The sequence below is a fragment of the Triplophysa dalaica genome, chromosome 8 (assembly GCF_015846415.1).
Source record: "Triplophysa dalaica isolate WHDGS20190420 chromosome 8, ASM1584641v1, whole genome shotgun sequence".
Lineage (NCBI taxonomy): Eukaryota > Metazoa > Chordata > Actinopteri > Cypriniformes > Nemacheilidae > Triplophysa > Triplophysa dalaica.
The window spans coordinates 16,154,812-16,168,353 of NC_079549.1; the positions used below are offsets into that span (position 1 = coordinate 16,154,812).

Genomic DNA, 13,542 nt, shown 5'->3' on the forward strand with positions numbered 1-13,542 from the left:
ATCAAACTCTCCAGAAGTAGAAATATGAATTGCACCATGGGGCGATTTAAAACCATCCATCACTACGAGCATTGGACTACCGTTCACTGGCAGTGAGAGAAGCCCCATCAGCGTGACGTCTCTGCAGCCCAGAGGAACACTTAAAAATGTAAATGTACACCAGTCATGGTACAGAACAAACATGCCAGATGTTTTTTTTTTGCTGTACTGCCTTTACAACATTGTGCAAACTAAATGGAATATAAAAAAGAGGATATCCCATTGAAAAGAAAACATCTCAATAGATCAAAAGACACTCTGAGCTGCAGAAAAAGACACTGGCGCTGCCGTTTAAAAAATCACGGTTTACTCCATAGGATTATAATGTAAAACTGAAGCTAGCAGCTTCAAAAAAAGAAGTCAAGTGTGAAACTGGCCTAAGACATTAACTAGGTGTTATTATGACCTGCATAGAAATCTTTATATTCAAGGATACCTTAAAGGGATAATTCTTCCCCCTGTCATGATAATTTCAGTCATGTCATTCAGTCTGTATATGACTACTTCTTCTGTGGAACACCAATGGAGATATTTTGAGAAATGGTTTTGTGTCCATAGAAGTCAATGGGGTCCAATACTGTTTAGTTATTGTTAAAAATATCTATATTCCACAGAAACAAAAGAAAGTCAGACTGGTTTGGAAAGACCTGAGAGTGAGTAAATAATGAAATAATATCCATTTCCCCTTTAATCTGAAACCATAGCATGCATCGGCCCTATTAACAAAATCAAAGTCAACTGTTTGAGTTAATTCAGAAAGCTGAATATATATATAAATATATTCACAAAAAAACACTAGATGTAGTCATTAATCCACCACAAGGCAACATCAGAAGGTTCAATTCTAACAACAAGCTGAACTCTTCTGGTAGCCTGTTAAGGGACAATTTTTCATCCATGGACCATAGATGCTGAACACATCTCACCAAGAACTTAATTTGCTCTAGTCACGACTGGTCAAACTACACTGACTATGCTCCATCTGAAGATGTTTCAGGTGCTTAGATTAATGATGTAACGCATTAAATTAAATAGCACACGTATGCTGCGGGAGAGGCTGATTTCGCACGATACCAGCACCATTACATGCTATAAAAAGCCCTTCATGAACACGCTGTAATTGAAATCTACTGTCAACACTGCTGGGTGACATGCAGGATTTACTTCCACAAGCAAACATTTGTACTATATTACTGACAAACAATAATGTGTGTGCGCTTGCTTGCGGAGTTTATTACAGCGTTATCATTTTAATAGGACACCCATTAAAATGAGAAACAACCCTCTGTGCATTCTCCTGCCAAACAAGGCCAACTAACACAGCATCAAAAATCACAATAAGGTTGTCAACAGGATGTTTGGCGTGTAACGCATCACCATAGCCAGGAATATTTCAATACAAACAACCATAATGCACGTTTATCCAGCATCTGTTAATAAACAGAATATGCAAAAGAGAAGTATTTTAAAAGGTTTGCTAATCAAACCAAACTTGCAGTCTTCCATCCCACCGTTTGGCCGATCCCGTGAAGCCCATTTGATCATATATAAGACAGGCAGTGCTGTCCAAATGTGCCGTGTGATAGAAGAGAGAAGAGATTATGTTTGGGGTCTATCTGTGCTTATTGAGAAGCGAGAACACCACCCCCCGTCGTGCGCACACAAGCCCTCCGAAGCTCAGAAAAGTGAAGCTGCCAGAGCTGTCAGAGCAGACGTGGTTGTGGGCAGGCGAGTGGGTGTTCGTGAGTGTTTATAAAACAAGACTGTGGAGGGATCCCAAAACGGTCAAAAATATCTCCCCGTCTTGGAGCGGGGATGAAGAGCGCTGTTAAAGGTAGCATGTGGGTTGAGCGTGTGTACCATGCCGAGCGTTACCGAACGAAACCATCTGGGCCTATCTTCTGAGAAACAACTGGAGAGGTCTTATCTCATTTTTCATCTTGTGGCGGGTACATGGAGAAATGCCACAGCTTGCGCCGAGAGCTTAAAGACCGCTCAGATGTTCCAATCTACGGGGGTAGCTTTGACATATATAGACCATATGAGGCTAAATATCTGATTTTCAAGAAGAAAATGTGTCTTTGCATTAATATGCTGCTTCTAAAAAGATCATTTGCTAAATGAACAAAATGTTAAAGGGAACTCAGGGTATAGAGAGATGTATGGCTTAATACTTTGTAATAGCCTTACAAAAATAGCATTCGTCGTTAGAAACACATGAAATATTTGTTATTCGAATGCTTAAAAAAAACCTATATGTAATACTTGTAATAGATTAGGACACATTTTTTTGCGTCAAAATCAGTGAGGTGACTCGGAGCCGATGGTCGAGTGGGTCGTGCTCAGACATACAGTATGGGATAGTTTAAAGGATAGTTCACCCAAAATGAGAATTATGTATACATAGGATCACCCTCTAACCATTTAAAATCTGTATGACTTTCTTTCTTCTGCAAAACAGAGTTTTGAAGAGAGTTGGTAGCCAAACAAAGGCAGTTCCTATTGACATTGCATTGGTCCATAGAATAGAAGTGAAGGTGTACCGCCATTGTTCGGTTACCAAAATTCTTCAAAATATCTTCTTTTGTGTTCCGCAGAAGAAAGAAGGTCACACAGGACTGATCTGACAAGAGGGTGAGTAAATGATGATACAATTTTAACTTTTGGGTGAACTATCACTTTAATGCTATTATACAAGCAAAATACATAAAATAGCAGATGGGAACATCTGGCTGAAATAAATGATCACATTTTAGTTCTTCTGATGGAGAGGAATGGATGTTTGACATCAGCTAAAAATGATCGTTGTCTGTGCTGTGCGGATGAAAACGTGACCTTGTCTTCATATGCCAGTACCTCACTGGCCTGCCATATAACCCTCTGTGCACCTCACCCTGTTACAACAGCAGCTGTTGTTTACACTTGTTGTTTTTTCATGCGTTTGTTATTTACGACCCACCCCTGTCAAAGTCTTCATGGAAGCATTAGTCACAAATTATGGCCTGAATACTGAAATTCATTTTCGGGTTCAACACAAGTTAAGCACTCTAGGATATGTGGCATGCTCTGGTTTACCCAAAATAATAATTTAGACTCTTACTTTAAAAAATAAGCAAAACTCAAGCCACTGTGCCCAAACAATGTTCATCCGTGGTAACAGAATTGCATTGACCTGAATTTACAACACAAACAAATAGTAAATTAACCAGTATAGATTCTGAATTTACCGTTGTGGCTTTCTGCTATAGTTTGTACGGTGGAAGATGATTCAAAACCTTTTCGGTACAGGATTTCCCAATTGATTTCTGCATAATGCTTTATAAAATGTTGCTTTCATTTCGAGAGAAAATAAAAGACGCGGTGGCAGAGCTCTAGGGTCTAACGTTTGCTATAAAGGATGAAGGACTGCCTAGCACGACGACAGACTTATAGAACAAATCTGTGGGAAGCTATCCGTACTGGTGTGGCCCGGGGGGCTGGTATGGAAACAGCCATCGAGCTGGCAGTGGTGCTCATTATACTTTCACAAACAGCCTGAAAACATTGCGTAATATCAAATAGGCTGGAGTTGGTTCTCCAGGCGAGTTTAAGCTTACAAAAAGGGAGCAGTGAAAGAAATGTATGGAGGAAACACTGTAAAAAGGTGTGTAGTAGATAAAATAATCAAACACTCTTCCCTCTCTCACTCAGGTAGCTTTTATAAGTCTGATTCATTTGAGCAAATTAGTTTGTTGGTTCAGGGGAAGAAAAGATTCTCATTTGAATCATCACTCAATGGAGTTCCCAGAGGTCCCGGCACAATATTTCACGTCTTCTTTGTAACAAATTAAATATTTAGTAAGCGGTATTCCCCATCTTATTTCATTGCTCTAAATCATTATTGTTCTCTAGAACAATAATCTGATTTAGACGTTTTGCCTAGAAGATGATGAAACAGACAGAAAATCCTTTACTATGACATGCATAAATTATAAAAAAAACAGCTATATATAATTTATGACCAGAATATTTTCCAAGACTTGCACCTGGAACACATGAGTTACCAACTAGAGTCAGCCAGCATCTGGATGTGTTCAATATACAGTAAGTGTATGTGTTAAAGAGATAGTTTTTGTCATCATTTACTCGCTATTGTCGTTTCAAACAAATATGACTTTCTTTTTTCTGCAAAACACAAAGGATATTTCGAAATTTTAACAATGCCCATTCACTTCCATCATACGTACACAGCACCAATGCATGTCAATGGGTTCCGCTGTGGTTCGGTTACCAACATTCTTCGAAATATCTTCTTTTGTGTTCTGAAGAAGAAACTCATACAGGTTTCAAATGGCAAGAGGGTGAGCAAGTCATTACAGATTTTAAGGAGAACTACCCCTTTAAAGATAAACACACATTGTGCACACTTTAAGATACTCTGTGTTACACTATCAAAAATAAGGTTGGCCAAAAATTATACTGTGCCCCTAAATAGTTCAAAAAGTTAGCTACTTTTTTATTAGCGGTTTGTCGCTAAGTACTATTTTCAAAAGGGAAGCTTGAGGCTGATTCTATTTTGAATGATGAGCAGCTAGAAATTTGGCAAGCTCTAGTTTCAAACTGATCTTCAGGGTTATTTACTGAGTGTGTTTGTCTGTAGGGTTGCCAGCTTAATGGCTCTAACATTGCTATCTACCAAACCAAACTCAAGAGTTTGGGATGCTCTTATGAAACAAGTGCGGCTGTAAACTGAGGGTCGGCAAGGCTGGGATTCATTCCATAGTGCACCACCCACGATCACCATCAAATCTTCTCTCAAAATAATTAAGATGTTAAGCTAATAACAGGTCTTCCAAGACCACTCTGACAGTTGCTAAGACTCAGTATGCAAATTAGTATTATCAGAATGTTCTAATAAGACACAACTAATTACATCTTTTCACTTTGGGCCCTGGTCAGTACTGCCATTGCAGAACATCTTTTACTTTCATGCGGGAATCTAATAGAAAGACAAATAAACATATTTCACTGCTCAAATAAATGTATTTATACTCTATGTGAATGTGGATTTTTATATACTTACAGTGTATACTAGTGTAATGTAAATGAGGTTTGTAGGAACAATGGGCATTGTATGAAGTATGTCTTAAGGGTTGCCCCTGTGAAAACAATGCATCATGTGTGATGAAGATTTATGGAAGACTTGGTGACATTAGGATCTTTTTAAAACCTAATTAACGTGCATGCGGATGCAGAAATGACTTGGGCTGAAAAATGAAAAAGATGCTTTAGGCTGTATTACAATATGCATACAAATGTCATGTATACGGCTAAATCCTATTATGTGCCGTCATCATTGCATATGGAATGACGACGCATATGCGGTTTGCAAACCAAAAGCAAGACTTTGTATCTTTTTGTCACATGATTATGATAAACTTACAGGGCACTGAACAGTTAATAGCCTTAAGTGTTTGCATATTGATAGCACTTAAGTCGATGAGTGCAGAGCAAATTGGAATCTGCTGGAATCAAATGGAAGTGCCTTATGGAAATGAGGCCACGAGTATCTAAACTGTAAACTGTAAGGGATAATGGTATCAATACTCTATTGAGATCAAAGCTATTCCGCTAATGAATCACGCTGAATGCACATTTTTGTGCTCCACAGTCTGATCATGTGTTCTACAAATACTACAGGCTCATCAATGCTCCCCACTGGGAAGAAATTCAGAGCATTCTGATTTGATGTGTACACGGAGAAGATAAATGAGAATGCTTGAAAAGCAGTTATTTTATTGATACACGCATTGGATTGTGAAAAGTTCTCTGAAGTACTTTGGAAATGAGAATCCAATTTGAAGCTCTGCAACTAAAAAGCACTGCATTTTTGACCAAGTCTTAGGAAGTGTCCATGTATTGCCGTGAGCAAGTGGGTTGCCGGGTTAGCAATGGGCTCTATGCATGCGTGACTTCCACGTTTCACGGTCAGAACCCTAGGCAGTTTCCAATTGGGGAGACTTAAAGCAGAGAGAAATGGACAAATTATGTACTGCATCTGCTAAATTTAACTATTTTCTAATTTTCCATTTCTTTAAGTCTAACCAACCGTAAACTGTCTAGGGTTCTGACCGTGATACGCGGAAGTCTTGCATGCACAGAGCCCATAGCTTCCTCTCCAGACAGAATATTTCCTGTGTAACAGTAACCTTATTCCATTACTGTTATTTTGACCATTCATATTAATTAGGCAGTCAAAGTATTGATCACAAAAATATGAATTGTTCTAAATATACTAAACGCTGTATCAGTGAATGACTGCAGCAGACAGAATTAGGTTTGATTCTGAAAAATTACAACAAAATGAAAACTGCCCACAATGCAGACATCCAAGCAGTTCTTGGCCACCAGAACTGTTCGCTTTTCTACATTCTTCAAAATATCTTCTTTTGTGTTAAACAGAACAAAGAATTTTACAAAGTACTTTTTCCTACTATGGTAGTCAATGGTGGCCAAGAACTGTTTGGTTAAAAGCATTCATCCAAATATCTTTCTCTGTGCTCATCAGAACAAGAAATTCATACACATTTGGAACAACTTGAGGGTGAGTATATGAAGACAGAATTTTCATTTTTGGGTGAACTCTCCCTTTAAATGAACCCCTCCGACAAACCCAAAGCCTCCCCTTCAGAGCCATCAAGCAAAATTCTCCACCTCTCACACTGTTTCCTTTTCTCTAATCAATACTCTGTTCTTTCCACTCTGTTGCATTCAGATTATCTGTCAGATGCACATGATGCATGGCTCCAAACACAGGCCCTGCGACATCCTTTTTATGAAGACATAGGCAGATTTTACAAAGTGACCTGACATAACTCCAGCCCTCCCTTTCAGCTGAGGATCAATGTAGGGTTACCGCTCTCCATCATGGCTGAATGTCCCACTCCACAGAGGAAAACCGGTGAGGAATTCACAGAGGAAATCAATATTCTTGCTCTTTTCTGGTGGACAGCTTCCAATCTTAGGGATGACACAGAGCGAGTCAAACTTAAATATATGCAAGGCTACTAGTTGTACCCACCAGTGACCAAGTGATGTTTATCACATCCAACCGGTTTCTCAGTCTTGTTGGTCTTCCAGCAGTGTGAGGTTTGCTTCATACTCATAAATTCTCATGAGAATTTATAGCTCATCGAGAGGCTGCCTGCATGCTTGACTAAGCCGCAATTCTAAACAGTTGAACAGGTAGATATACAAGAACGGACATTTGGGAAATGCAAACAGTAGGACAATGAGGATAATCTATTTGAACATTTATGACAAATTCCTCTGAGAAATGTCAGGCCTGCTCTGGAAAACTAAGGAAGCATATAAACAGAAAGCTATAAATAATGCACACAACTGTATGCTTCGGTACATCAAGCCAATTTGTGTTCACAGCTTCTGTTCTAAAACTCACAAAGTACATGATTGAAACCAGATGACAATTATTTGTCTTATTTCAAAAAGTGGCAAAACTTGCCTGAATATATGTTCAGACGACTAAACCGACACTGCTATAATGCCACTGTTTGGAGCGTGCAAAGGAATCCATTTAGATGTTGCGTGACAGTAAAATTGCTTTTGACTCCATTAGTCACCTGACCTTGCTTTCCCTATGTATTTCTAAATAAGACCTCTTTTCCGCTGCACAAGCTGGCAGAGGGAGACTTTATCAGTGTGCCAAGCTCCATCTCACTGGTAGGGCTCCATTAACTGTGCGATTGGGCTTTCACAAGAAACCCTTTTTTCCCAACATTCTATCCAGCTTTAAATGATTGCTTCATTCCTGGGCGAGCTAGTCTGATCTTTGCTATATACTGTATACACTACTGCCAGTAATATAAGTGAAGAAATACTTACAGCACATCCTGTCCTGCTGTGACCCTTAGGAATGTTACAAAAGGGTCTGAGAGGTATTCAGAATGGCATTGTCTGAACAGATATACATGGATGCATCGGCAAAATGTTAAATGCACTCTTATTTGAGTTGCTATGGATAAAATTGTCTGCTAAATTAATAAATGTAATGCAAATGAAAATTGTAGATATAACTATATCTACTGTATAATAGAAAAATGTAATTATTGCAATATTTAGCTTAGCAGACTGTAGCCTATGTAGCTCGTCCTAGTATGTAGCCAGCTTGTAGATTTGACCTTATTGTTCACTAATGCATGCAGATTTTCACCAGTCCCTGATTTCTCCCTCCGTTTTCCCTAAAGTCAGATAGCACATGTTGGTCAACCTTACTGCATATTCCCCAGAGATTGCAGGGATTTTGGTTCCATGTTTAAAGTAACAAAACAAAGTAGAGTATCTGGGTGTCCTTATTAAACTCCACATGGCCAAACGTATGTGGACAACCATTCCTCCCTAATAGGTTTAAATATGGCAGTGATTCACGTGAGGACAAATGTTTCCAGACGGTGTCCACGTGCTGTCCTTCTGACCATATAATGTAGAAATAAGCCCAGTATGGTTTTAAAGATGGGTTGGTGGTGAGGTATTTTATTTGTTTGGGCTATGCTGCTAATCCTACTGTGTCCGTCAGTGGCATGGCAGGGATTGGGCGGCTGCTTATCTCTGACAGGTTATGTGAAACCTCAGATTAGATATGAGACCAGAGCTCAAAAATATGCTCTGAAAAGACAATTTCTTATCTAAACCAACATATTTGTGTACTCTAGAAGGAATCCTGACATGCGACAAACTCAAAGTAGGAGATGAGGAAAGATATGCATGGTTTTATAACCCCCCGTCATGCCACTGGCACTGTGCAAGATTTCTGTAGGGAAACATTATTCATTTACATATACATATCTCTACAAAGTGAATTTACAACTATGAGCAACTACTTGGAGCAATACAAACTACATAAGCACCAAAGGGAAGTAAGTATACAGAGACCAGTCTCAATATGTGAAAGGTCAATCTGACTCATAAAAGGCATCATTACTAAGTCTAGCAGGTGATAAAGCTATAGAACCGTCTCATCTGAAGAAAATAAAAACACCATTAAACAGAGCCAACATGTCACAAAAAGCTGAAGATAAACTGTGTGAATTTCTCATTCTCTTAAATGGGCATTAAAAACATGTTTGTTTTGTATTTACAATATATAACCACATGACTGTCACACCTGCCGCCAACCAAAAACGAAGCTTGAATATTATTCCAGCAGAAGAATCAGCCTATGAACATCAGCAGTCGAGATGAGAGCAGAGCTTGGGCCTTTTGAACAAAAGAGGAGGATTGAAAAATGGAAGTTTATTGAAGTCTTTCTTCTCTCCCAGGATTGAGTCCATTGTGCCGAGACTCCCGAAAATTTCGATACTATCGGGTCACTTGTACTCTAGCGCTTTATAAAAAAGGCTCGGCAGACAAAAGACGGGGATGCAGTGCAAGAGCTTCTAAATGGAATTCTGCTCTATTCAACATGACTCTTGTATTCTTTGAATCTGACTCAATGGCAAAATGAAGAACAACTAATAAAAAGGGCGGTCACTAAGCTTTCATTCGTGTTGACTGATGAAGGCAAATGAGTGATGATTGATCGTACATAATAAATGCAATTCATTTGTCAGACGATAAAAAATGTCACAGAAACGGACACAAAATTAGCTTCATTTTAGCCACCTGAAGTTGTCCTGCATCCATAAATCGTGGTAACCTTTTAAAATATTATTAAATCTCATGGTGGTCTTTTTTGCATAGTGGTATAGGGTACAACTCATAAAAATCTCATTCAAAAGTGTTTTTACAAAAATTAAGGAATTTACAATAAGACATTTTTAAGCATTTGTAGCAACTTCAACTTTGCAAAAATATATTGCACATTTGTTCGTGTTAGCTAATGCATTAACCAATGTTAACAAATGAACCCTTATTGCAAAGCATTATTTAAAACGCCAAAAAATGTGAATTAGTAAAAGTAATGAAATAAAAGTGGTCTTTATGACTGACATTTTCCGATGAACAAGCTCCCCCTGAACATTTAAACTTCCGCTTATGCTCACATCAATATAAAAGCTATTAACTCTATTAAGTGATGTTTTAAAGTAACCGGATCGGCTAAAACTAAATGTTAAACTCATATTTGCTGTAGTGCTAGCATTAAATGTCATTTTAAATAAAAATCAGAGGGCATCTGTGGGATAAGTGCACTTATTTCTCCCTCTAACGAGAAATGGCCCCTAATGGTCGAAGGGTCGGATAATAACTGCACATTCTCGTAGAAGCGAGGAAAAATGACAAATGAATGTACGAACCTCAGAGAGCAGACAGAGAAAAAAGAGGGCAGATTTCTCTGCCATTACCTGAGTCATTCACACAGGAAGAGACAGAGGAGAAAAGAAGCCATGATGGAAAGCTGTTAGAGTGTGTGGGCACATCCGTAGAGTTGATTAGTAAGACCATTAGACCTGAGAAAGACTGTCACTGTGCAAGGCTCCCCAATGAAATATGCTGGGTCAGCTGTGGCTGAACATTACAGCTTTCAGCTTGTTAACAAGGAAAAGTGCTGCTGTCTATCAACACGTCCTGACAATATTAGCACCATTCAAAAACCAAAAACACCTGTGTAATGTATATATGTGTTGTTTTATATTCTCTTTGTAGTGTGTTATCTACTAGTGTTAAGTTTAAATGTCTCACATAATTATGTTTGATTAGTTTACTATGGTACAAATGTATGTCAAAATATCAAAGATATCCAGCACCAGAGAGGAAGAGTATATTAGGCCATTCTATAAATAATGCAATTCTATAAGACATGCTCCATTTTATATCATAGCTCTATAATGAATTCTACATAAATATACTTACTGAGCTATCCCTATCTACACAAATAGCACAACTTCTTATGAACGCGATATCAATTTAAACTCAATGAAATAAAGGATCGTGAGATGTTCTCAAAATGTCGGTCACAATGACTCATCTTTTACCTGCAGTAAGAAAACCTCTTCGGATGGATCTAAGCTTAAGGAATATAAAGTGAGAATTAGCTTTGAGCCTTGACTGATGTGAGAGTCATCTGAGACAGGACTACTGACTGATATAAAAGAGTGAAAGTGGGTGGATTGCAGATGATGTGCGTCTTTAAGATCAAGTCATGACGCCTCTATGTTATCTATGGTACATTTCAGCCAAAACCTGTTCCAGAACCTACTGAACTGCCTACCTAGACATAATTTTACATCTTCAAAATGTTTTGACTAAATTCCAAAGCACCATCGCCTTCACAGTAAAGGCAATGCCGAAATGCAATTCAATAAGCTCTGTAAAACCTTTCATTTAAAATGGTGGATGAGTTCATAGAAGAGTTTAAAAAATATATTTAGAATTCATTCATTATGAAATAACAAAAAAAGTATAAATAAAAAATACATGGTAATCAAAATGAGCTATTTTACTCAATTTATGTGTGTATGTATTTCCATGCCTATTATAGTACAGCATCTTTAGCTGTGCAGGTAAAAGACAGGTTAAAAAGAGCTTTTAAGAGCATTACTGGTCACCATTATTGTCATCAGTCATTAGAAAGACAATGCTGGCCAGCATTTGTTGAATTTAGAGTACCTGTTGAAAGGTCTGACTTCTTTATAAAATTCTAAAGCTCAATGAAAAGAAACAGTTAAAGCTGAATGATGCAGTGTTCTTACCGATGTGTACAGATGGCCTTCTCCATTCATGGCGATGTACAAGCCCGTCTTCACAGACTGAATAGCAACGACCCGAAGGCCCACAGGGATGAGGTTGAACAACGCTGCAAAGACAACCAAGAACTTAACACAACACAAAAACTCGTGTGTGTAATTGTTTTGTTAAAAAATAAAAACGAACTGTTGAGCAAGTACATAAAAACCAGTCTTCAAACTGTTTTCTTATCTTCCCCCATTCATACAGTAATGATATATCTAAGGTCCAATTTTTGTGGGAAATGTCACTTCAACCCACATAAAGATTAATAAAGTAACCTGTAATTTTATGGTTTAAACAAAGATGGTTCACAAATTTGGTAAAGTTACAGATTGCGGCTATAAATGCATCACACCTTATTTCAAAATGAATGTCAGATTAAAAAATGTTACCATTTTATTATTCTCTAGATGAATATCATAAATCAGATTCTTAAAGGCAGAAGGGGGGATCCTGTCCAGAAATGTTTCTGTCATGCTGATTGGAAATCTCTTCACATCCTGATAGCAACCAATAAGTAAAGTGGTCAAATGATATTTTTATATATAAATATTGTTTGTTCAAGGTATAGGACCAAAAACCTTTCGCCCAATCATTACAGTATTGCGGTCTGAATACAATGATAGGTTGTGTATACATTTTCAGTCAACGTATTTTGCATCCCACTGCTCACCCTGTTCACGCAGACACCATATGTCACATACGCCGTGCAGACACAGCGAGAGAATGGCAGGTAAACAGCTGGAACCTAATTTTCCCCTTGTTAAATGTGTGCAAGTTTGCAATTGGGACTTGCAAAGGACGAACAAAAAGAAAGACCAGATTAAAATTGCCACGACTAAAATTGACTAAAAGGTGAAAGCATAACTCCATTCGTGAACACATTCCGGTCCCTGATGGTCCGCAGGGGTTTCCCGCTCGGTCTGTTCGCGATTGTGTTCCGGAGGTTCCGGAACTATGCTGCATCTAATCCCATTTTAAAGCTGTTGTTTACTTTAGGTGTTTTCTCTATTGTAGTAAAGTTACCTACTTTGTAATGTAACATGTTCTCACTGGTGAATGAGACATGTTTTATTGGAATTGATCCAAGAGCTTCTGGTTTGTGCACGTTAACGTGTTTTGTAGGAGGCGTGGCTTTGGACTGCGATTTGCACGGAGAGTTGGATCATGTTTTCAGTGTTAGCAGGCTAAAGTTAGCACCTTATCAAATCACCCATTCAACCTTTAACAAGTTGTTGCATCATTCGTTTCTGTAAAATAAAGGGCGTGGACAGTGTTTTCTGTAAAAGTTAGGGTTACTAATTTGTCGCAAAACTTAATAAAAAAAAAAAAAGCTGAGTAAGCTTGGCTAAGTAAGCACAGCTAATTATAAATTAAATTGATATTACTTATTTAATTATACAAAAGAATTATCAAACTCCTTCGATTAGCCAACAGTTTTGATAAAGGCTTCAAATCTCTACCAAAACATCATTAATAAACTGAACACAGGCTATACGGACTGTATAAAAGCGAGTCGTGTGAGACATAAAAGGTGATGCACATAAATTGAATTGGAGGCCACAGATTATGTAGAATAATTGTTTTTATGCTCAGTGGGCAGCAACAGTGCGCAGGCGTTACAAGCAGGAGCATAGAAGACTAGCGATTGGAGGCAGAAACAGTGCGTGGCCGATTTAATGGATCTTTTGTTGTTGGAGCAGCTCTTCGGTCTTGTTAGGTAACGGCCATTGTTTGTACTGGAGGGTAGTAACAGCCTATAGCTGGTGACACTAAGTGCAT

At 38.3% G+C, this 13,542-nt stretch overlaps 1 protein-coding gene across 4 annotated transcripts in view; it reads right to left on the reverse strand.

Annotated features, from left to right (window-relative positions):
* The window catches only part of fgf14 (fibroblast growth factor 14), a 99,483-nt gene that overhangs the window by 14,324 nt on the left and 71,617 nt on the right, over positions 1-13,542 (reverse strand). For all 4 annotated transcript variants that reach the window (XM_056755480.1, XM_056755481.1, XM_056755482.1 and 1 more), the window contains exon 3: positions 11,724-11,827. In XM_056755480.1, coding sequence (XP_056611458.1) covers positions 11,724-11,827 — 104 coding nt within the window. The remainder of the gene's footprint in view (positions 1-11,723; positions 11,828-13,542) is intronic.